The following is a 22665-nucleotide window of genomic DNA, read 5'->3' as shown; positions in this document are numbered from 1 at the left end:
AAGAAAACCAAGTCACATATTAGCAAATATTCCATTGAATCATACTCTTTAAAAAGTTATGGATGTGCATGTATATTTTCAATTAATCAACAATGAGCTTAATCACAGTAGATGAAGAATATATAAATACTATCTGGAAGGAGGAGTATAGACATACCCACACATCCATGTTTTATTTAAGAAGATGATCTTATGAACACCAAGTATGGGTACTATTTTAAAATAATATTCAAAAATCCACAATCCATCTGGGTTATCAAATAGTTTACTTGCTAAAGAACCTAAAGGACCATAGTAAATGTACTCTTAGAAAAGACAAGAATATATATGTAGGAGAACTAAATCAAACAGATTTTATTCAACGTTTTAGATGAGGAAAACAAATGATACAAAATAAGTCATAAGAAATGCTTTCTTATACCACTATCTCAAACAACTTTCAATGTTTTACAAAATGCTCACACAGCAAATATGAAAAGCTTCAACACTCTTCCTTTGTAACTTGCTGCAATAAATGCAGCTTTAACAAACATACAAATTTCTTCTGTATCATAAAAGTTGAATTACTAATTTTTATGATGTTACTCATATTTTTATTCATATACTTTTAATGACATCATTGCCAATACATACATTATTTTCTTTAACTTTATTTTTACATTAAGCCAATATCTGTCATGCAGCCATCAAAAATCTTACAGTAAATTACACAGGTTTGTAGTCCAGTTTAGACTCTAGCTTCTTAGAATCAGCCACTTTTCTGACTGCTTTCATGAAGTCTTCTTGTACTACAAAATCATGATCAGCACGAATTGCGAACATACCTGTGGAGAACAAAACAACATGACTGCTATATATCACATATGAATTATATGTTCATTATATGAAAAACAATATAATTATATGGAATAAATGTGAAGTTTGTAATTTGCTAAAAATAGTTCTAATTTGCTAAAAACCAGTAGTTCTAATTTGCTAAAAACCACTATCTTTTTTCAATTAAAATCCACAGGCCGGGTGCAGTGGCTCACATCTGTAATCCCAACACTTTGGGAGGCCAAGGTGGGCAGAGCGCGAGGTCAAGAGATTAAGACCATCCTGGTCAATATAGTGAAACCCCATCTCTACTAAAAAAAAAAAAAAAAAGAAAAAAAAAATTAGCTGGGCATGGTGGCGCACGCCTGTAGTCCCAGCTACTTGAGAGACTGAGGCAGGAGAATGGCTTGAACCCAGGAGGCAGAGGTTGCAGTGAGCCGAGATCGCGGCACTGCACTCCAGCGTGGCAACAGCAAGACTCCATCTCAAAAAAAAAAAAAAAAAATCCATAGTAGTGGTGTGATTATTTTCTAAAACAAAAACAGGTGAGACAATTATATGACTATTTAACATCCAGTTCAAGGCTGGGCACGGTGGCTCAAAACTGTAATCCTAACACTTTGGGAAGCCAAGGTGGACAGATCACCTGGGGTCAGGAGTTTGAGACCAGCCTAGCGAATATGGTAAAAAGCCCATCTCAAACACAAAAATTAGCCGGACGTAGTGGTGGGCGTCTGTAACCCTAGCTACTTGGGAGGCTGAGGCAGGCGAATTGCTTGAACCCAGGAGGCGGAGGTTGCAGTGAGCCAAGATCATGCCACCGCAATCCAGTCTGGGTGACAGAGTGAGGCTCCATCTCAAAAAAATAAAATAAAATCAGGCTCAAATGGTCCCTGTATCTGACTGTAGATCTTACTAAAAACAAACATAAATAATCAAAGCAAATCAAAACTACCAACAACACGTACACATTTTAAGCATAATTTAACTTGACAGGAAGCAATTTGCTAGAAGGCACACGTTTCTGGGGAAAAAAAAATCTTGAGTAAGTTTGATAGCCATTCTTTGTTAATAATCAAAAACTTTGAGAATAGGGAATCACACAGAAAGCCAACAGCGGGTTTTAGCAAAACTCAGAGTCATTATTCATGTGTTAAAATTTACCCAATTTATGTACAAATTGGTATTTTTATTTGATTCATATTTGAGTATCACAACTCAACTTTTTCCTTCAACTTTTTGACAAGTACCTTCTCAAATACTATTTGACAAAGAGGTGAAGTTTCCTTGTATGCAGTTTTTTAAACATTAGTTGTGTCATGGATATGGGTCCCAGATTTTGAGATAATCCTAACTCATGATAAACTAAAGCAGGTAAGGTTATTGCTATCTACTAATTAAATGAATTCTATATTTCCATTGAGGATCTGCCTGTATCGAATTTTCACTTACATAAAATAAGGGAGTTAAAATAGAAGATTTCAAGGATTATTTCCTATCTTGTTTCCTTTCTAGATGTCTACATAAGGAAACAATCTATGTTGTCCTAGAAACCAGGTGAATGGAAATGACTGATTTAAAAAAAAAAAAAAGTTTCAAAACTTATTTAGAAAGCTACAGTGAAACTAGGTAAGTTATTTTTGTAAACCCTGCACACATAGCTGTTTTCCAAATCTCTTTAGTGAATGAGTAAATCTGCACAAGAGATGCCTGGCCAGGCCTGGTAGCTTGCACCTGTAATCCCAGCACTTTCAGAGGCCCAGGTGGGTGGATTACTCGGGCCCAGGAATTTGAGACCAGCCTGGGCAACATGGTGAAACCTGTCTCTACAAAAAAATACAAAAATTAGCTGGGCGTGGTGGCGCACGCCTGTAGTCCCAGCTACTGGGAGATAAAGGAGAAATGATCAGGTCTGGGCTACAGGGAGCAGTGATCATGCCACTGCACTCTAGCCTGGGCCAGAGTGAGACTCTGTCTCAAAAGAAAAAATAAAACAGATATATTCTAATCCAAAAAAAGAAAATGTCAGGACCTGAACAGGAAGGGCAACTATAGTTGAATCAACTGTATTTTAACTTACAGAAAAGTGTTAACAAAAAAGGCTTGAAGTCTAAAATGAAAATAAGAATTTCAGTATGCTTCCAGATGTGAATATCCCACCTAGTTAAAAAAACTAAAATTTTAATCCACACAGAAGTTATAGCTCATTTGCAATAACTAAAGGTAAATTTGTAAGAATATGTAGGGGGAAAAAAAGCATATAATTTGATAGCAACAGCCTTTAAGTTCACTGCACAGCTTGCATTTGGATTACAATCTAACCAAAACAATCTTCTGATAATAATTTGGTTTGGTTTACATTTTGGAAAGAGAATGTCATAAATTACTCTAACTTGTTCAAGCTATATGATAGTTTACCTCTAAACAGTTTAGTTTATTGATAAGGCTCTGTGAGCATGATTTACCCTGATTTGTATTGACAGCATTTCTAGATGTGAACAGAAGTATCCGACCTGCATATTGATGCAGATACTGACTCACAGCATACCCAGTACCCATGAAGATACTTGTACTGAGAAGCCCTCCCTGAGCAGCCACTTTAAACACTGTGTTGAATTTACTAAGGGTAAACATGATATGAAAAGCAAGAGGAAATCACATATTCTAATACTTAAGAAAATCTATAACCTATAAAGTCAGTAACTATACTGTAGAAGTTTATTTTTTCTATTTAAAGATTCTGTATGGAAGACAAAAACTAAATGATTCTAGGTAGGGTATGAAAGCTACTTGGTACTGGAAATAAAAATAGCATCACACAATTTTTACATACAATGTAGAAGTGAAAAAAAAAGTATCACACAATCCACAGAGAATTATATTTAAATACTACATTTTACACAAATGGCATGATCACATAATTCATAAATCAATCATTCAAAACACTGCTCATAGACTAGTATCAGACAACATACATGATCCATTTTGCAGCAGATACCTCTGGTGCTTGCCCATTCTAATTCCAGCCACAGGTGTAGTAGGCAATTCTGTAGAGCCTCAGACTTACTTCAGGGGGCCAGTGTTCTATTACATGCCTCTCCTTCCACATTCTGCCCTAAGGCATGTGGAAGTGCAAAGGAGTTAACACTACCAAGGGCAAATCACATCCAATGGGGGAAGAGTACTGGTAAATCAATGTTCTAGTCTCCCAACTTTCAGCTGGGTGATCCTGGTAGGCATTCTCTATGTTTCTCTGAGATCTAACCTCCCTTTCCCACAGCACCTACCTCAATGGTGCACCCTCATATTAGCTTTCCCTCTTTCCATCTCGCTTACTCTGTTTCTCCTATTTCCTGGAATCAATTCCTAAAAGAACAGCATCAACCGAAATCCTTGCAAAGTGTAGGCTCTGCTTTTGGACAAACTCAAAACAATTTCAGCAAATTTTAAAAATCAAAATCAATAGTAAAACTGTACTTTAAACCCTTACCTGCTTCAGTACAAACATTTCTCAGGTCTGCTCCATTAAAGCCATCTGAAAGCTTCACAATTGCTTCATAATCTGTTTAGAAAAAATACTGGAAATTAGTTTTAAAAATTAGACCTTTACTTGATTTATGCCCACATCGAAAATTTAAACTGAAGAGCTTACTTTGAGTTTGATCAGCTAGACATCACCTCTGTTAACATTCCACAATATTAATATGCAAAAACTAAGACTTCTGTTAAATAAACCAGCACCAAGCAGAATTAGACACACCCCTGAAACTTTAAAAACAGGAAATATCACCAAAATCTCAAAATACCTTAACCTATTTTTATACAGTGAAATAGCTATGCACATGTGAACTCCAGATACCTGTTAAGCTATGACTTTTATCAAAACTGTAACCAAATCTTTAATTTGAATAAACCTATAACACTCAAAACCAATTATAACAATGGAATTTACTTTGTTTAATCATACAAGCCAAATATAAAGTATAGCAAAACTGAAATGTAATCAGACATAACTGTATCACATGGAATTTTTGAATGCTACTGCAGGCATTAGCTAGCTTCTCTGGTTTCTGTGCAAGATTCAAGTGGTGAAGTATCAGATCTATGGTAGCAGTAATAAAGTGAGTTCTCCACCCACCCACATAACAGACATGAATCGAAGAGCTATAGGATTGGGGTAGCAGCAATGGATCTGATACAGAATAGGAAGAGAAATAAGACAGCACAGGCTACTACAGTTTGAATAACTTTGATGATGCACGCTTTGGTCAGGCAATATAGGGCATGTCGTTCTCTATTTGAAATCATACAGATATTCATGAATTGTCTTTAATCAGGTTTAAGTTCATTGTAAACTTCCTGAGAGCAAGAATTCCCAAGGCTAGCACAATATCTGGCATCTAGCAAGAGTTCAGTATTTGTGGAAGAAACCTACACATTGACATCCTTTGTTCAGTTCAGTCTTTCCAGTTCAAAACTCTCTAACAGGAGCAATGAAGATAGTGAAAGGCAACAATCAGCTATTTGTCATTATTTCAGACCATTAACTTCTAAAGAGTTTTTAAGGCTACCTGGAAATTATACTAGATTTCCCTAGTTTGGAGGTCAGCAAACTTTTTATGTAAAGGGCCAGAGAGTAAATACTGTATGCTTTGCAGTCCATATGGTTTCTGTTGTAACTATTCAACTCAGCTATTCTAGTAGGAAAGCAGCCATAGACAACAGATAAATGAGCATGCTTGGGTTACAACAAAACTTTGTTTCCAAAAACACAGAGCAGGCAGAATTTGGCTCACAAGCCATGTTTTACTGGCCTGTACCCTAGTCCAATCCCTCACTTCCATAGGTAATGACTTTATACCTTCTCCTCTGTCCTCAAATCTCTAATACTTCCCTATCTTCATTCTGAATGTGCATTCTACTTCACTGAGAAAACAGAAGCATTCAGAAAAAAACACTTCTACAAGTTCCTGCACTATCTAAGAACCTGTCCTCATAAGCATCTATGTACTCTGCCTTTCCTCCAGTCTCATAAAAGTACACATATATATAGGGCCAATTCGCCTTCAAGGAAAGAACACTGCCAATTTCTCTTTCTCCTAGGTCATTCCCAGCAGCATTATTAAAAAAAAAAAAAAAAAAAGAGGGGGTTGTAAACTCTTCCTTCTTAAAGAAAACTCTGTCAAATCCTCATCAGCATTCCCCTTCTACTTCTTCTGTCCCCTCTGTGGAACTCTTAAAAGAAATGTCTAAACTCAATGCCTCTCTTCTCAATCTCTCTGAAACCCATCTGAAATAGGCTTCTCCACCACTCCCAAGAAGCTACTTTTGACAAGATTACCAATTACCTCCACATAGTTAAATCCAAAGGTCTACTCTGAGAACTCTTTATCTGACCTATTGTCAGCATTTAACAGGAATAAATTTAAAACAAAACAACAACAAAAAAACCAAACCAAAAAAACCAGGCCGGGTACAGACGCACATGCCTGTTATCCCAGAACTTTGGGTGGCTGAGATGGGCAGATTGCTGGAGCCCAGTAGTTCAAGATCAGCCTGGGCAACATGGTGAAACCCCTTCCCTACAAAAAAAACAACCCAGGGTTGGTGGTATGTGCCTGCAGTCCCAGCTAATCGGGAGGGTGAGGTGTGAGGATCATTTGAGCTTAGGAGGCAGAAGTTGCAGTGAGCTGGGATCACACCACTGCACTCCAGCCTGGGAAAGAGTGAGACGCTATCTCTAAAAAATTACCTTCTTGGTCAGTCCTTCCCTATGCTAATCCTCCCTGTCGTTTAAAAATCTATATCCTCATGCCTGCTCCTGGCACTTCCCTAATTTCCTATCCCCCTTTTCTTTTTTTCTCTCCCTGAAACAGGGTCTTGCCAAACTGGAGCACATGATCATAGCTCCCTGCAGCCTCAAACTCCTGGCCTCAAGTGATCCTTCTGCCTCGGCCTCCCAAAGCATTAGGATTACAGGAGTGAGGCACCATGCCCACCCCCACTTTCTTGCTTTATTTTTCTCCATAGCACTTATCATCATCTATTATACTTTGTTTTACTAACTTTATCTGTTTTTTCCTAACAAAAATGTAAGTTCTCTAATGGCAGATTTGTCTGTTTTGTTCCTTGATATATCGTCAGCCCTTACAAAACACTTACAATGGTTCCCAGCATATAGTAGATGCTCAATAACTATTTGCTGAATTTAAAACCAGATTTAGGAAACTATCAGTAATTTCTAACAGTATTTTTCTTCATTTACCAAATGTAAATACATATAAAATAGATGACTTCCTTACCTATTTCACCATGCTTTGTAATGGGACCTGCGTGGATTTTCAGTATGTCTAACCTTGCTTGTTCATTTGGCAAATCAATATCTGAAAATAAAAAATTATTTTATAGTCCAGTTTTATCTTTTATAAAATACAGTGGAAGGTGAAGTGAAGCACAGAAAAACAAATGGGCACAAAGGGAAATGGATAGTAGGTGAAGAACCTTAACTCACGTATTTTTCTATCTAATCTTCCTGGACGCAGCAAAGCAGGATCCAGTGTATCTGGTCTGTTTGTAGCCATGATCATTTTAACTCTATGCAGAGTATCAAATCCATCCATTTGATTCAGTAACTAAGAATATTAAGAATCAGATTTTACAAACATTCTAACCATTAAAAAAATAGCATGCACCTTTTATATATCTAATGCCATGAAATGTATTGTCTACAGATAGATATGTTCTATCTTCAGAATGGTCATTTGATAGAATTCTAATTTTCTCTCTATTATATAAAGGGATATACTTTCTAGCCTCAAAGTTCTAAACTAGATTATGTGCCTTTTAATAACTATGTATCTTTCTATAGCTACCAGGTAGTTTTAATAAATCTGAAGGCTTCCATCATGTCAAGAATTATGAAATTAAACTATGTGGATCTAATTTCCAAAGTCCAAAATTTTATTATTTTTTTAAATAAAAGCTAATAATAAAATCCAATATATAAAGTGCTTATATGTCAGACATAACATTTATATTAGGATAACTGGATACAAAGATTTTTCTACAAATTTGATAGTAAATCCATAATTTTTTTTTTTTGAGACAGAGTTTCACCCTGTCACCCAGGCTGGAGTACAGTGGCCTGATCATCGCTCACTGCAACCTCCGCCTCCTGGGCTCAACCAGTCCTCCCACCTCAACCTCCTGAGTAGCTGAGGGACTGTTTTTTGTTTTTTTTTTTTTTTGAGACAGATTCTTGTTCTGTTGCCCAGGCTGGAATGCCATGGGGCGATCTCAGCTCACTGCAACCTCCGCATCCTGGTTCAAGCAATTCTCCTGCCTCAGTCTCCTGAATAACTGGGATTACAGGCACGTGCCACCACACCCGGCTAATTTTTGTATCTTTAGTAGAGACACTACATTGGCTAGGCTGGTCTCGATGCCCAGACCTCATGATCTGCCCATCTGGGCCTCCCAAAGTGCTGGGATTACAGGCAGAAGTCACCATGTCTGGTCTGTTTTTTCAAATAATTCTGTACACAGAAATATTGAAAGACATAAAAAATATTGTCTCAATTTCTAAAGTTTTCTTGAATAAATGAAAAACCTTACTGCATTTAACAAACTAAAATATAGCAAGTCTGACAATGTGTTAGTTGATGATATATTAGTTACTTGAATAAAATTAGTATTTGTGTCATTTAAAAATATCTCAATTTAAGGTTTCTAAGATATTTTATAATTTCCAAATACTATGTATCTTCTGAGCAGATCTGTATAATTTATGAAAAGAGATTTTTCAAATACTCCTAAGAAGAAAGAATTTGACACTGCATTTCCCATGCTACTTAGCTTCTATTTGAAGTGGCAAATGTATTTGGACTCTTGCTATCATTTTCACAGAATTTGGAGTGGGGAAAGGTAAAACTGGGGGAAAGCTTTATGTGCATTCTTTGTGTCAACTATCCTCTTCAATTATCAAAACTATTTTAATTGCCTCAGTCTCAGCAATAAAGTGAGAGAAAAAATAATTTTTAGAGCAGCTGCATACATAATTATAGCTCATTTATTGCCAACGGTCTTAATATGACCATTACATAAAATGTCTTCATAAAACTACCACAAGATCACATTCATAAGAATTTAAATATATGAATGACTGATCTGCTCAAAAACACACAGAATAGTACAGGTATATACCAAATGGAATTTGGCAGATAGCTTTATTTTTTAGTAGTCATTTTCTTAGAGTTTGTGAGAAACATGTTCGTTCCTGACAATATTTTCAAATTTTATATTTCATTTAAAATGTTCTATATATTTTGACTATGAAATATGCAATGTTCAGTTCTTCATTTAATAAACATTGGTTTCTTTATAAACCCCCTTTACCAAATATTACCTCCATTAACGTTCTCTGAATCTCTCTGTCAGCTGAAGTACCCTCAGAAAACCGACGACCACCTAAAATAGTAGATTTGGAAATTTATATGCATTACTCTTTTCCTCTATAACCATCATTTAAGAAAACAGAACATAACAGTCTGTGCTTAAAACATTAAGATGAAAACTAAAGAGTAAGAATTATGCTGACAAAGTTAGACTGGATTTTGGTGTAATATTTCTCATTTTGTTAAAGTGAAAGTTTTATTTATTTATTTATTGAGACGGAGTTTCGCTCTGTCGCCAGGCTGCAGTGCAGTGGCGTGATCTTAGCTCACTGCAACCTACACCTCCTGGGTTCAAGCGATTCTCGTGCCTCAGCCTCCTCAGCTGGGATTACAGGCACGTGCCACCACATCCAACTAATTTTTGTATTTTTAGTAGAGACAGGGTTTCACCATGTTGGCCAGGATGGTCTCAATCTCCTGACCTCGTGATCTGTCCATCTCGGCCTCCCAAAGTGCTGGGATTACAGGCGTGAGCCACCGCGCCCGGCCGTGAAAGGTTATTAAAACCGGTTAAAGTAACATCTAATTCATTGTGGTATCTACTTCTTACAAATCACAATTACAGATTAAGAGAGGGGGGGAAAAAGGTTCTTTTACATTTATTTATTTTTATTTTATTTTATTTTATTTTTTTGAGACAGAGTCTCGCTTTGTCACCCAGGCTGGAGTGCAGTGGCGCCATCTTGGCTCACTGCAAGCTCCGCCTCCCAGGTTCACGCCATTCTCCTGCCTCAGCCTCCGAGTAGCTGGGACCACAGGTGCCCGCCACCACGCCCAGCTAATTTTTTGTATTTTTAGTAGAGACGGGGTTTCACCCTGTTAGCCAGGATGGTCTCGATCTCCTGACCTCATGATCTGCCCGCCTCGGCCTCCCAAAGTGTTGGGATTACAGGCGTGAGCCACGGCGTGCAGCCGTTCTTTTACATTTAAAAAAATGTCCTAAAACTTTCAACAAGGGTGTTATTCTTACCAATAGCATCTATTTCATCCATAAAAATAATGCATGGTTGATGGTCTCTGGCATAATTAAACATTTCTCTGATCAAACGAGCACTTTCACCAATGTACTTGTCTACAATAGAACTAGATACAACCTGATTAAAGGAAAAACAGGAAGGTAAATATAAGATAATTCAAGTAAAATTAAATTTCAATTAAGTACAAAATAATCTTCCCTTTACCTTTAAGAAATTGCAGTCCAGCTGGCTAGCAACGGCTCGTGCCAAGAGTGTTTTTCCCGTACCTAAGAATGACAAAAAGAAGTCTTAATTAGATGGTAAGGTAGAAAAAATTTGTTTTGAGACAGGCAATCACTCTGTCACCTAGGCTGGAGTGTGACAAGATCACAGCTCACTGCAACCTTGACCTCAGGCCCAAGCGATTTTCCCACCTCAGCCTCCCAAGTAGCTGGGATCACAGGCACGTGCCATCACGCACAGCTAAGTTTTTTGTTTGTCTGTTTTTTCAGAGACGGGGTCTCTCTGTGTTGCCCAGGCTGGTCTTGAACTTCTGGGCTCAAGTGATACTGCCACCTCGGCCTCCCAAAGTGCTGGGCTTACAGACAGAAGCCACCGCACTTGGCCTATGTGAAACAAATTTTTAAAATCCTTTTAAGAATATAATCGTTTGGCAAGTAAATTTTCCAAAATGAAAGCTAAATCCTAAACAGAATTTTCATTTAAAATTCCAAAGTACTTGGCCAGGCATGGTGGCTCACGCCTATAATCCCAGCACTTTGGGAAGCTGAGGCGGGTGGACCACAAGGTCAGGAGATTGAAGCACAGTGAAACCCCGTCTCTACTAAAAATGCAAAAAATTAGCTGGGTGTGGTGGCACGTGCCTGTAGTTCCACCTACTGGGGAGGCCGAGGCAGGAGAATCGCTTGAATCTGGGAGGTGGAGGTTGAGTGAGCCAATAATCTCGCCACTGCAGGCCAGCCTGGGTGCCAGAGTAAGACCTGGTCTCAAATTAAAAAAAAATTCCAAAGTACTTTTGCTCTCAACATTAAAATTTTAATTAAAATATAATTTTTTAAAATCAATTTTAAATTGACAAATAAATTGTATATTTATGGGTTAAATTATGATATATGTATATACTGAAGAATGATTAAATCAGGCGAATCCACATATCCATGACCTCACATGCTTATCATTACTTTGTGGTTAGAACATTTAAAATCTACTTTTAGCAATTTTGAAATAGCTAATACGTTATTATAGTCACCATGCTATGCAATAAATCACCTAGAACTTATTCCTCCTAAGTGAACTTTATATCCTTTGACGAACATCTCCCCATCCCCATACACCACCACAACTTCTGGTAACGACCATTCTACTCTTGGTTTCTATGAGTTCAATTTTTAACACATGAAAATGAGATCATGTGGTAACTGTCTTTCTGTGTCTGGCTTATTTCACTTAGTATAACATCCTCTAGATTCATCCATATTGTCACAAATGACAGGGTTTCCTTTTTAAAGGCTGAATAGTATTCCAATGTGTATATTTATATTTCTTTTTCTGTTTTTTTGAGACAGAGTTTCACTCTTGTTGCCCAGGCTGGAGTGCAATAGTGCGACCTTGGCTCACCGCAACCTCCGCCTGGCAGGTTCAAGTGATTCTCCTGCCTCCGCCTCCCGAGTAGCTGGGATTACAGGCATGAACTACCACACCCAGCTAATTTTGTATTTTCAGCAGAGACGGGGTTTCTCCATGTTGGTCAGGCTGGTCTCAAACTCCTGACCTCAGGTGATCCACCTGCCTCAGCCTCCCAAAGTGCTGGGATTACAGGCGTGAGCCACCACACCTGGCCACCACATTTTCTTTATCCATTCATCCATTGATCGGCAATTTTTAGGCCGTTTCTGTATCTTGGCTATTGTGAAATAATCATGGGAGGGCAGCTATCTCTGACACACTGATTTCAATTCCTTTAGATATAAACCCAGAAGTGGGACGGCTGAATCATACGGTAATTCTCTTTTTAGTTTTTTGAGGACCCTCCATGTTTTCAAAAATGGCTGTGCTAATTTACATTCCCATCAATAGTGTACAAGGGTTCTTTCTTTTTTCTCCACATGCTGCAAACACTTGTTATCTTTTGCCTTTTTTAATAATAGCTCTCTACTTACAACATGGACTATGACAGAAACTGCTATTACATTAAAATACGTTGGTCTATCCTGTACACTGACTGGATCTTTTACTTATGCATATTTTAACATCAAGCATTGATTATTTGGAAACTACTGGTTGAGTTATGGAAATCTTCCAAACGTTGACATTTTTCATTACACAATATAAAAAATTTTTGCTATTCTCACGACTTATCTGATCAGAAAAGTCTTTAAGTATTAATATATTACAAGGCTGCCGTGGCTGGGCAATGTGGCTCATGTCTACAATCCCAGCACTTTGGGAGGCTGAGGTGGGTGGGTTGCTTGAGCCCAGGAATTCAAGACCAGCCTGGGCAACATGGAAGAACCCTGCCTCTACTAAAAACACAAAAATTAGCCTGGCATGGTGGCACACACCTGTAGTCCCAGCTACTCAGGAGGCTGAGGTGGGAGAATCACCTGAGCCCAAGAGGTAGAAGTTGCAGTGAGCCAAGATGATCACGCCACTGCACTCCAGCCTGTGCAACAGAGTAAGACCTTATCTAAAAAAATTTAAAAAGGAAAAAGAAAAGAAAAAAAAGAAAAAGCTGTCAACCACATAGTGCCAGATATATGTTTTTAAAAATTCTAATTTTCACCTGAGAATTCAAATTTTATCACTGGCAACAGATGGGGTCAGTTGTTTAACATGACAGGCTCAATTTGTTCGCTTCGGAAAAAATGTGAGGCAAATAACCAAAAACCAGTCTTGAGTAATCAATAACTAATAACCAGTAACCAGTCATGATAATCACAGCATGTTTGTAAATGGTCCATTCAAGCAAAAATACTATTGCATAAAAAGCAACGAATTCAGCTGGCAACTTAAATAACTGTGCAAGTGCTTTTCTTAAAGACAACTATCTTATTCAATATGCAGCAAAAATACTTTATATGTATTTTCCATTTCATCACAAAGAACACAAAATATTACACAAAGATGAAGATTTAATAAAATTAATAATTTTTACTGTTTCACCAAGGACTTTAAAGTGAAACTGACTTTTTTTTTACACAGCAAGTATGTGGCAGTGAAGAACACAATGGTTACTAACTGGCACTGTTTCGTGCCACTAACGCTGATTCACACTACAGTGCAAGTAATTTAATTTTACCCATGTTGCTCTTAACACCATCAGCACAAATGTCAGCACAGTGGAAGAGCCAAACAACATTTTAGTTTTTTGTTTTGTGTCATTGTGGGGCTATGTATGTCAAGCAGTACGCTATAGGTACATTTCTCTTATATAAAAAAAAAAAAATTTTTTTTTTTTTTTTTTTTTTTGAGAAGGAGTCTCACTGTCAGCCAGGCTGGAGTGCGATCTCGGTTCACTGCAACCTCTGCCTCCCAGGTTCAAGCAATTCTCCTGCCTCAGCTTCCTGAGTAACTGGGATTACAGGTGTGCGCCACCAGGCCTGGCTAATTTTTGTATTTTTAGTAGAGACAGGGTTTCATCATGTTGGTTGGCCAGGCTGGTCTCGAACTCCTGACCTCCGGTGATACGCCCACCTCGGCCTCCCAAAGTGCAGGGATTACAGGTGTGAGCCACCGTGCCTGGCTTAACATTTTAGTATTATAGAGTAGTTTTGACCTTACAGATTCCATGAAAGCACCTCTAGATCTGTGAACCACAATTTGAGGACTATTAAACTAGAATCACATAGCCTGTTAAGATAAATATACTGTGAGGCACGAATGCACTAAGCATGCCTGAAAGAACAGTAAACATAAATATTCTCTCATTCTCACTCTGAACAGAGTGGAAGTTGGAACTACCCACATCAAATTTCCATCTTATGGCCACGTGCAGTGGTTCATGCCTGTAATCCCAACACTTTGGGAGGCCAAGGCGGGCAGATTGCTTGAGTCCAGGAGTTTGAGACAGCCCGAGCAACATGGCAAAATCGCTTCTCTGCAAAACATACAAAAATTAACCAGGCATGGTGATGCATGCCTGCAGTTTCAGCTACTCAGGAGACTGAGGTGGGAGAATCACTTGAGCCCGGAAGGCAGAGGTTGCAGTTAGCCAAGATTGTGCCACTGCACTAAAGCCTGGACAATAGAGAGACCCTGTCTCAAAAAAAAATAAAAATAAAAAAATTTTCATATTTTTATTCCTTAATTCATTTATCTTATTGGTGGAGTAGAAATAATTCAATACCAACCTGGTGGTCCATATAACAAACAGCCTTTTGGAGGTATTATTCCTACACGCTGAAATAACTCTGGGTTTGTAAGAGGTAATTCTATCACCTAGAAAGGAAGTTAAATGTTTCTTAAAAAGTTAGTCAAGATTTTTAATGTACTTTCAAATACTTTAAGTCAAATATCACCTTAGTTAGGTGTACACATCATAATTCATAATAGACCTAGACTTCCATGCTAGGTAAAACCATTTATATTAAGAGGTTTTGCTTTAGGTAGATTTAAGATCTCTTAAATCTAAAAAAATTTAAATAATGTTTTTTAAATAAACCACACACTTGATTGGGGTGATGGTTACGCAGATATATTACTTGTCCAAACATATTTGAAATGTACACTTGGCCGGGCGCGGTGGCTCAAGCCTGTAATCCCAGCACTTTGGGAGGCCGAGACGGGCGGATCACGAGGTCAGGAGATCAAGACCATCCTGGCTAACATGGTGAAACCCCGTCTCTACTAAAAATACAAAAAACTAGCCGGGCGAGGTGGCGGGCGCCTGTAGTCCCAGCTACTCGGGAGGCTGAGGCAGGAGAATGGCGTGAACCCGGGAGGCGGAGCTTGCAGTGAGCTGAGATCCGGCCACTGCACTCCAGCCTGGGCTACAGAGCGAGACTCCGTCTCAAAAAAAAAAAAAAAAGAAATGTACACTTAAGAATCTACATTTTTTTTATGTAAATTATACCTCAATTAAAAATTAGACTACAAAAAAATCAGTTAAGTCAAAAGAACATATAAACAAAAAAACCAACTCAAAAGATCTATACTAGTTTGCATTTGAAAATACAACACAAAATAATTCTAAAATGGGGGATGGATTTGATAACATACCAAGAGAAAAGGTATATAAAATTTTTATCTGTTGGCGTTTTCCCACAGCAGCTTTAATAGAACAGTATGTTCTGCTCTCAAGATTGATTCAAGGAAGAAAAGTGGAGACTAGAGATATTGAGGGATATTGAGGATCTGAAAGTCCAATTTAAATTACTTATAGTACCAGTAACTTGAGAGAGAAATTCCTTTTTTTTTTTTTTGAGACGGAGTCTATTGCCTAGGCTGGAGTGCAATGGTGTGATCTTTGCTCATTGCAACCTCTGCCTCCCAGGTACAAGAGATTCTCCCGTCTCAGCCTCCTGAGTAGCTGGGACTACAGGCACCTACTACCACACCTGGCTAATTTTTATATTTTTAGGAGAGATGGGGTTTCACCATATTGGCAGGCTTGTCTTGAACTCCTGACCTCAGATGATCCACCCACCTTGGCCTCCCAACATGCTGGGATTAATAGGCCTGAGCCACCACAACCTAACCGAGAGAGAAATTTCTATTGAATAGTTGTGTTGGGCTAGGTGTGGTGAATCACGCCTGAAAATCCCAACACTTTGGGAGGCCAAGGCTGGAGGATGGCTTGAGTTAAGGAGTTCGAGAACAGCCTGGACAACATGGTGAAACCCCGTCTCTACAAAAATAAAAAAATTAGTCAAGTGTGGTGGCGCATGCCTTGAGCTACTTGGGAGGGTGAGGTGAGAGGATGACTTCAGCCTGGGAAGTAGAGGTTGTAGTGAGCTGAGATTGCACCATTGCATTCCAGCGTAGGCAAAAGAAAGAGACCCTGTCTCAAAACAAAAAAAAAAAGTTGTGTCCATTTGTGCATAAAGTGTGACTGCGAAAAATCAGAAGTGAGAGAAATCAATACTCTAAAGTGCAAAGTATCTGCAGACAGTAAAGGATACCGCATGTACACATGGGATTCTTTCTGCTCCTATGGCTAATGCAGCAAATCACTGTTGAAAGTAAGTTTTCACCGTTCTATGAAGCACTTGTTCTTCCTCTGTTGCCCTTTCATTAAATACAGGTGAGAACTGCCTTTTTTTTTTTTTTACACTTAGACCAGTGTTTCCTCAAGTATTGTCAAAGAAAAATTGGGTTTCATAATCACCTGGAATGCTAATTCCTGTGCCTACTCCCAATCTAGTCCATCAAAACCACTCAGAGGGCCTAGTAATCTTTATTTTTAATAAGTGTTCCAAAAAAATTAATGTACTGAAGTATGAAAACTGGCTTAAGGCTTAAATCAGATTGTGTAAGACATTCCAATTACTCCCATTAACTCCTAAATATTCACAGCCTAAACATTTAGGATGAAATCCTTAGGACAATGTAATTTGCTTTACAGATAACAGTTAAGAAGCTGTCTGTGCTATGAAGTAAGGCAATCCTGATTTGATTCTTCACCTAAAAGCTTAAAAGATTTAAGACAATTCTAAAGCCAGTGGTTTTCTTGAATGGCAGCAAACAGCTTTAACAAAATAAAATATTTAAGGAATAGGTACCCTACCCTTCAGTAAGCGTGGGAAGCTAGCATTAATGAGGTTATGGAAAAAACTCATTGCACACATTATCCCAAGTAACTGATTATGATAATCAAAACCACAGGACATCAGCCTACATCAATTATTCTTAGCTTTTTCTCCGTTCCTTTGCCACAAAAAGAGCAGGATTTTTCTAAAACCAATTTATCTCCAAATTAAAAAAAACAGTAATTTTCACAGCTAGAAATTCAGTGTTATTCTTCTTAGCAAGAATAGTAAATGCATAATATTCTTAACTACCATTTAGATAATTTAGACAAAAAGTACTTTTTCATCCTGTTTCTCCTGTGAAGAATCCTAAACCTACTAGTATTTATTAGCTAAGCTCAGAGAACAAAGCACACAGTACCAACCTCTCTTAATTCCCGGATCTGTTCTGATAGCCCTCCAATCTCAGAATAAGAAACATTCCCAGGGTCCTCATGAGACATGTTATAAACCAATGGATCCACCTCTCTTGGCAAATATCTAGAATGAAAAGGTAAGTATTTTTATTTTGGAAGATATATTTTCTCTCAGCCTACAGATAGCATACAGATAACTTGCTCATACAAACACCTGCAGCTGATCTCAAAAAGATGTGCTTAATTAGAAACTAGTAAAAGGTAAAAAGTGCCAAAATATTCAGTGATCTCAAGAAGCATATATCTCAGATAAAAACCACCCTTTGTGAAAATAAAAGGTAAACTCAATAGAATAAGAAACCCACCTCATGATAGTTAGTGTAGTCATATCCAAAGCAACTCTCGTTCCTGGCTTCAGCTTACTTTTGTCAAGCTAGTTTTGTAAAACAAAAGATATTATATAAACACTTCAGAAAGGAATAACACCCTACCGAGAGTTTAATATTTAGAAGTCAAATACTCATTTTTACCCTTCAGAGAGAACACAAATATCAGACTATAAACTCCATGCTAACAAAATGGCTTATAAAATAAGTAATTTAAAGTGATTTCCGCCTGCCCCTTAAAATAATGCCCCTTTGTGTAATCTCAGTGTAAAATGTGAAATGACTAATATGCAAAGCTTGAGGTGGCAATGGTACAGTGACTTTGGGAATTGCTACCAAAGCATTTATAGAAAAATCCCTTAGTGAACATTTTAGGGAGAGGAAAGGGAAGCATTTTAAAGGTGTGCTCATCAGATTTATTTTGAAATGTACAGCTTCTGGGAAGAATGTGTGTTAAATGCTCATAAGAAAAGGGAAAAATGCAGTTTCCCCTTAGAGATTTTTATTAAAATGCTTTAAAATTAAAGTCCCAAAACCCAGCAACCATCATTCATGCCTTTGCTACATGACAGGCACATGCTGAGCACATTACACATTAGGTTCAATCATACTAAATAATTTCTTGGCATATCTGGCTAAAATTAGATAGAATTTAATAGATCCACCTCACATTCAGGATGTTGTTACTTTTCAAAGATGAAGTTCCTCTGGTTTTTTTTTTTTTTTTTTTTTTTTGAGACGGAGTCTCTGTCGCCCAGGCTGGAGTGCAGTGGTGCCATCTTGGTTCACTGCAACTTCTGCCTCCTGGGTTTAGGCGAGTCTCCTGCCTCAGCCTCCTGAGTAGCTGGGATTACAGGTGTGCGCCACCACGCCTGGCTAATTTTTTTTTTTTTTTGTATTTTTAGTAAAGACGGGGTTGAACCATGTTGGTCAGGCTGGTCTCGAACTCCTGACCTCATGATCTGCCCACCTTGGCCTCTCAAAGTGCTGGGATTACAGGCATGAGCCACCCCATCTGGCCCAAGTTACTTTTTTCTTTTTCTTTTTTTGAGACGGAGTCTCACTGTCTCCCAGGCTGGAGTGCAGTGGCGTGATCTAGGCTCACTGCCAGCTCTGCCTCCCAGGTTCAAGTCATTCTCCTGCCTCAGCCTCCCGAGTAGCTGGGACCACAGGCGCCACCACCGATGCCTGGCTAATTTTTTTGTCTGTTTTTCAGTAGAGCCGGGGTTTCATCGTGCTATCCAGGATGGTCTCAATCTCCTGACCTCGTGATTCACCCACCTCAGCGTCCCAAAGTGCTGGGATTACAGGCGTGAGCCATCGCGCCTGGCCAAGTTACCTTTTAATAGTTTAAAAAATTGCATGCCAATACAATTTCAGGATCATATAAATTACCACTTGTCACAGGATTTTACAAAGAGCTCAAATTTAGGAAGATGGGCAAAACACTAGGATTAATATAACAATTAAGGAAAGAAAAACGGCTAAGAAGTGAGGTTACTTGAAAAAAGAAGAGGACAGATCAATATGAAGCTATTTCAATGTTTACATCTATAGGGAATACAGGCTGAGTATTCTTAATCTGAAAATCCAAAACGCTCCACATGTGAAATTTTTTGAATGCTGACATCATGCTCAAACAAAATGCTCATTGGAGCATGCTGAATTTTTGATTTTTTTAATTAAGGATGCTCTATGAGTATAACGTAAATATTCTAAAATCTGAAGGAAAAAAAGGCCAAAATCTAAAGCATATTTCTGGCTCAAGTATTCTGGATAAGGGATACTCAACTTATATATACTTTGGCTTTTCTAATGTTTCTAGTTTTCAAATATAGTCTTGTCCCTCATGCAACCTGAAATATCTTAGAAATGCCAACTTTTGGCATCCACAGAGCCCTGAAAGGGACATAAAAACCCCTTGTCAGTTTAGGTATCTAATATTTTGACTTAGAAAATGTCAACCACTTATATACTAGGCAAAATCCTAATATGAGATTTAGTTTCTGGATTAAATTATCCCTTACAGCCATGTTCTGTGAACGTTTTAAAACCTGAACCTGAAATGACAATTAAACAGAGAAAGCTCTTCCAATGAATTTAAAAGAATTCTCTATCTAAGGACACTTTCTAAAGAATAGTACATAAATTGATTTCAGACACTACTGAATGACTTGAGGTCATTTGTTGGCATCGTTGATAACTATAAAATAAAATTGAGAATTATTTCGACTTGCCCTACCCTAATCTAAATGACCTCATACAAAATTAACCTAGGCCATGGTACAGTCCATAAGTAACAGTTCTGAATGTCTAAATATAAACACAGGTAACTGCTGGTATCTAACACTTGTAAGTCCTCTTTAAAAATGACATTAAAATGTCTATTTTCCAGTTCTAAAATACTTTTATTTCTAAGTGGCTATTAATAGATCTGACTGAGACAATGTAATACAGTAGCAAGCACGGAATGCTAGGAGTCAAAGCCCATGGTTTGAATTCAGGCTTTGTTAATAACTAGCTATGTCTGAACAAATCATCCTTGTGAGTTATGGGAATAAATGCCCAACCTGCTTGCCTCAAGAATTAGAGACAATAACTTACATGAAACTACTTTTGTCAATCATCAGGCCCTACACAAATATAAAGTATTACCTGTCGACGACAACCCACAACATATCTTGGTCCATTGGTAGCTTTAACAATGACTAGAAGAAAAAACATAAAAGAACTAATTGAAAAATAGAAAGTAAAAAAATACATATCCACGTTGATAGAGGGTTTAGTTGTATTTCTGTCCTTCAAGAAGAGATTAGTTGAAGGAAAACTTAAGTTTATGCAAAAATACTCTCTCTCTGCATTATTGTCATTAAAATAATAAGCATTTCAAAAGTTAGAGAGAGGTGGGCTATTTCTTTACTAATTAATAAGCTAATTCACTCACATTTTTCTTCAGTTAACTGTTTAAGCACTTCACCCACAATCTAAGGAAGAAAATAAAAAGCATTACTTTTTGGCAACAGCTAAATAAAAAAGCAAATTACCATGACCCCTATTCCCCAAACTTCATTACCTACCTGCCCGACACTTTGTAGGGCCTTCAGATCATTCTCAGACTTTTCGTACTGCTTGGTAAGTTCTTTTAATTGTTCCCTTACTGAAATAATACAATTTGAACATTTTTAATTGAACAGTAATCTTAGTGTGTTTAAGTGGCTACTTCTCACTTTACTGTTTACATAAGTCTATTTCACTTTACCTAAGTTTCACATCCACTATTTCAAATCATACAAGACACAATGCTGTTTGTAATGAGTAGGTGGCATGTATAACAACAAAATGTTACAGAGAAAGCACCCTATTTTTATTTTCTTGATCGGCAATACTTGTTTAAGCACATCTTAAGTTATATTAACAGATACTGACACCCTGACACTTAGGATTTGCGACTACAAATCCCAATGATAATCAGACCCTTCCTCACCTCTTCACCTACCCCTTGGATTATTCTCTGATATTCTACCCTAAATAAAGTCAACAAATGCAGTTCTCCACTGAATCATTTAATTATGGTCCTCCTTCATTTAATTAATTAATTAAAACCACTCATGCTTTTCAATGAAAATGAAGTGAAAAAAAGTTAAGCACTAAGGAGGTAAGGGAAATGTGTATGCCTGATACAGTACAACACGAAACACGACAAAAGACGATATGGGTTATTATGACAACTGGAACACTTCTCTCTAAAGCTCTGCGGCCGTCTTTCGACTCCAAGAACAAGCCGACTCCCTGAGTCTCATCTCTTGTTTGAGCTTGCTTGACTCAAGTGCCTTTCCCTCTCCGAGTCCCGGGGCTCCACCAGCACTACCTTCCTTGCACCCTAACCTGGGAAACATCCTCGGCCCACTTCCCCACTCCTCCTCTACTTCTTTTTCATTTCCACCTCAAGGCCGTTCTGTCACCTGGGCTGGACTGGTCCATTTCTACACCCGAAGGAGTGCTGCTCCACAAGCTCAGGGCCGGATGACAAAGCGCCTTGTCCGTCACCGAGGCCTGGTCATCTCTAAGGCTCGGTTGCTGGGCTCGGCCAAAGGCTTCTACTTTGTCAGAGGCAGAAGCGAATCGAGGCACTTGATTACATGGAAAGAAAGGTGCACTCACACTCCTTAAGACGGCCGTCGATCTCCTTGTGCTCAAGCAGCTTCTTGCGGTAGTCCTGAAGCGCCTTATCTCTAGGGTCCGCCATGATGAGAAGCCGTCTCTCATAGGGGATGCCGGGAATGGCCATGGCCGTCCGGGCGGGGGAAGGGGCGGGGCGAGGGACGAAACCCGGCCTGGAGGGGTGGGTTCGCCCATGAACCCGCCCCTTCCGGTTGGCCCCGCCTTTCTCCTCCGCTTCCACCTCTGTGTCTCGGTTCACCTAGAACGCCGACATACACTGAAAGAGGCCTACACCCACGCCGTTTCCGGCAGGCCGAGATGGGTAAAGCAGGACTCAGTTATCTCGGTCTTCCCCTTAGAGGCCTCAGTATTAAGTCACTGCTGTCCCGGAAGTATAAAAGGCTCTATAATAAACTGAGATGGAAGTTAAGTAGGGAATGTGTAATACCTCAAAAGATTTCCGATGGCCTGTCAACACAACACAGATGGCCTTTGGTATAACACAGTACTGTCCAGGACCTCCACGTGCTGGAGAAGTAGGCAGTTTTATTCATCCATTCAGTCAGTGAATGAAGTATTAAAGGTAGATCTGCTTATCATTTGGTGGGAAATAAAAAAAAATCAGTTTAACAAATACTGTGAAGGAATTAAAACACGGTAAGAAGTATGGTGGGAAGAATTAATCTAGAACAGATGTCTCAGATGAGAAGGAGCCAGCCTCACAACAACTGAAGAAAACCTAAACAGTGCAAGTCCTGGAGTGGGGTGGG

The 22665-nt window shown here is 38.5% G+C and overlaps 1 protein-coding gene across 2 annotated transcripts; it reads right to left on the bottom strand.

Moving 5' to 3' along the window:
• Positions 1-326: 326 nt before the first annotated feature.
• On the bottom strand, positions 327-22030 carry PSMC6 (proteasome 26S subunit, ATPase 6). 2 transcript variants are annotated; one of them, XM_010372071.2, is made up of 14 exons: positions 21896-22030; positions 20812-20891; positions 20679-20718; positions 20390-20442; positions 17714-17781; positions 17358-17472; positions 14596-14683; positions 10451-10512; positions 10240-10363; positions 9221-9282; positions 7328-7448; positions 7119-7199; positions 4307-4378; positions 327-824 (listed from the first exon to the last, which is right to left on the bottom strand). In XM_010372071.2, the coding sequence occupies exons 1-14, from the start codon at positions 22020-22022 to the stop codon at positions 706-708; spliced, it is 1212 nt and encodes a 403-aa protein (XP_010370373.1). In that variant the 5' UTR covers positions 22023-22030; the 3' UTR covers positions 327-705. The 2 variants fall into 2 exon arrangements, with proteins under 2 accessions (XP_010370373.1, XP_030786913.1); XM_030931053.1 differs by lacking the exon at positions 21896-22030 and adding an exon at positions 21697-21887.
• Positions 22031-22665: the final 635 nt, after the last annotated feature.

Source organism: Rhinopithecus roxellana, chromosome 5 (assembly GCF_007565055.1).
Source record: "Rhinopithecus roxellana isolate Shanxi Qingling chromosome 5, ASM756505v1, whole genome shotgun sequence".
Taxonomy (NCBI): Eukaryota; Metazoa; Chordata; class Mammalia; order Primates; family Cercopithecidae; genus Rhinopithecus; species Rhinopithecus roxellana.
The sequence above is the reverse complement of the archived record's forward strand: the minus strand, read 5'-3'. Positions and strand labels throughout refer to the sequence as shown.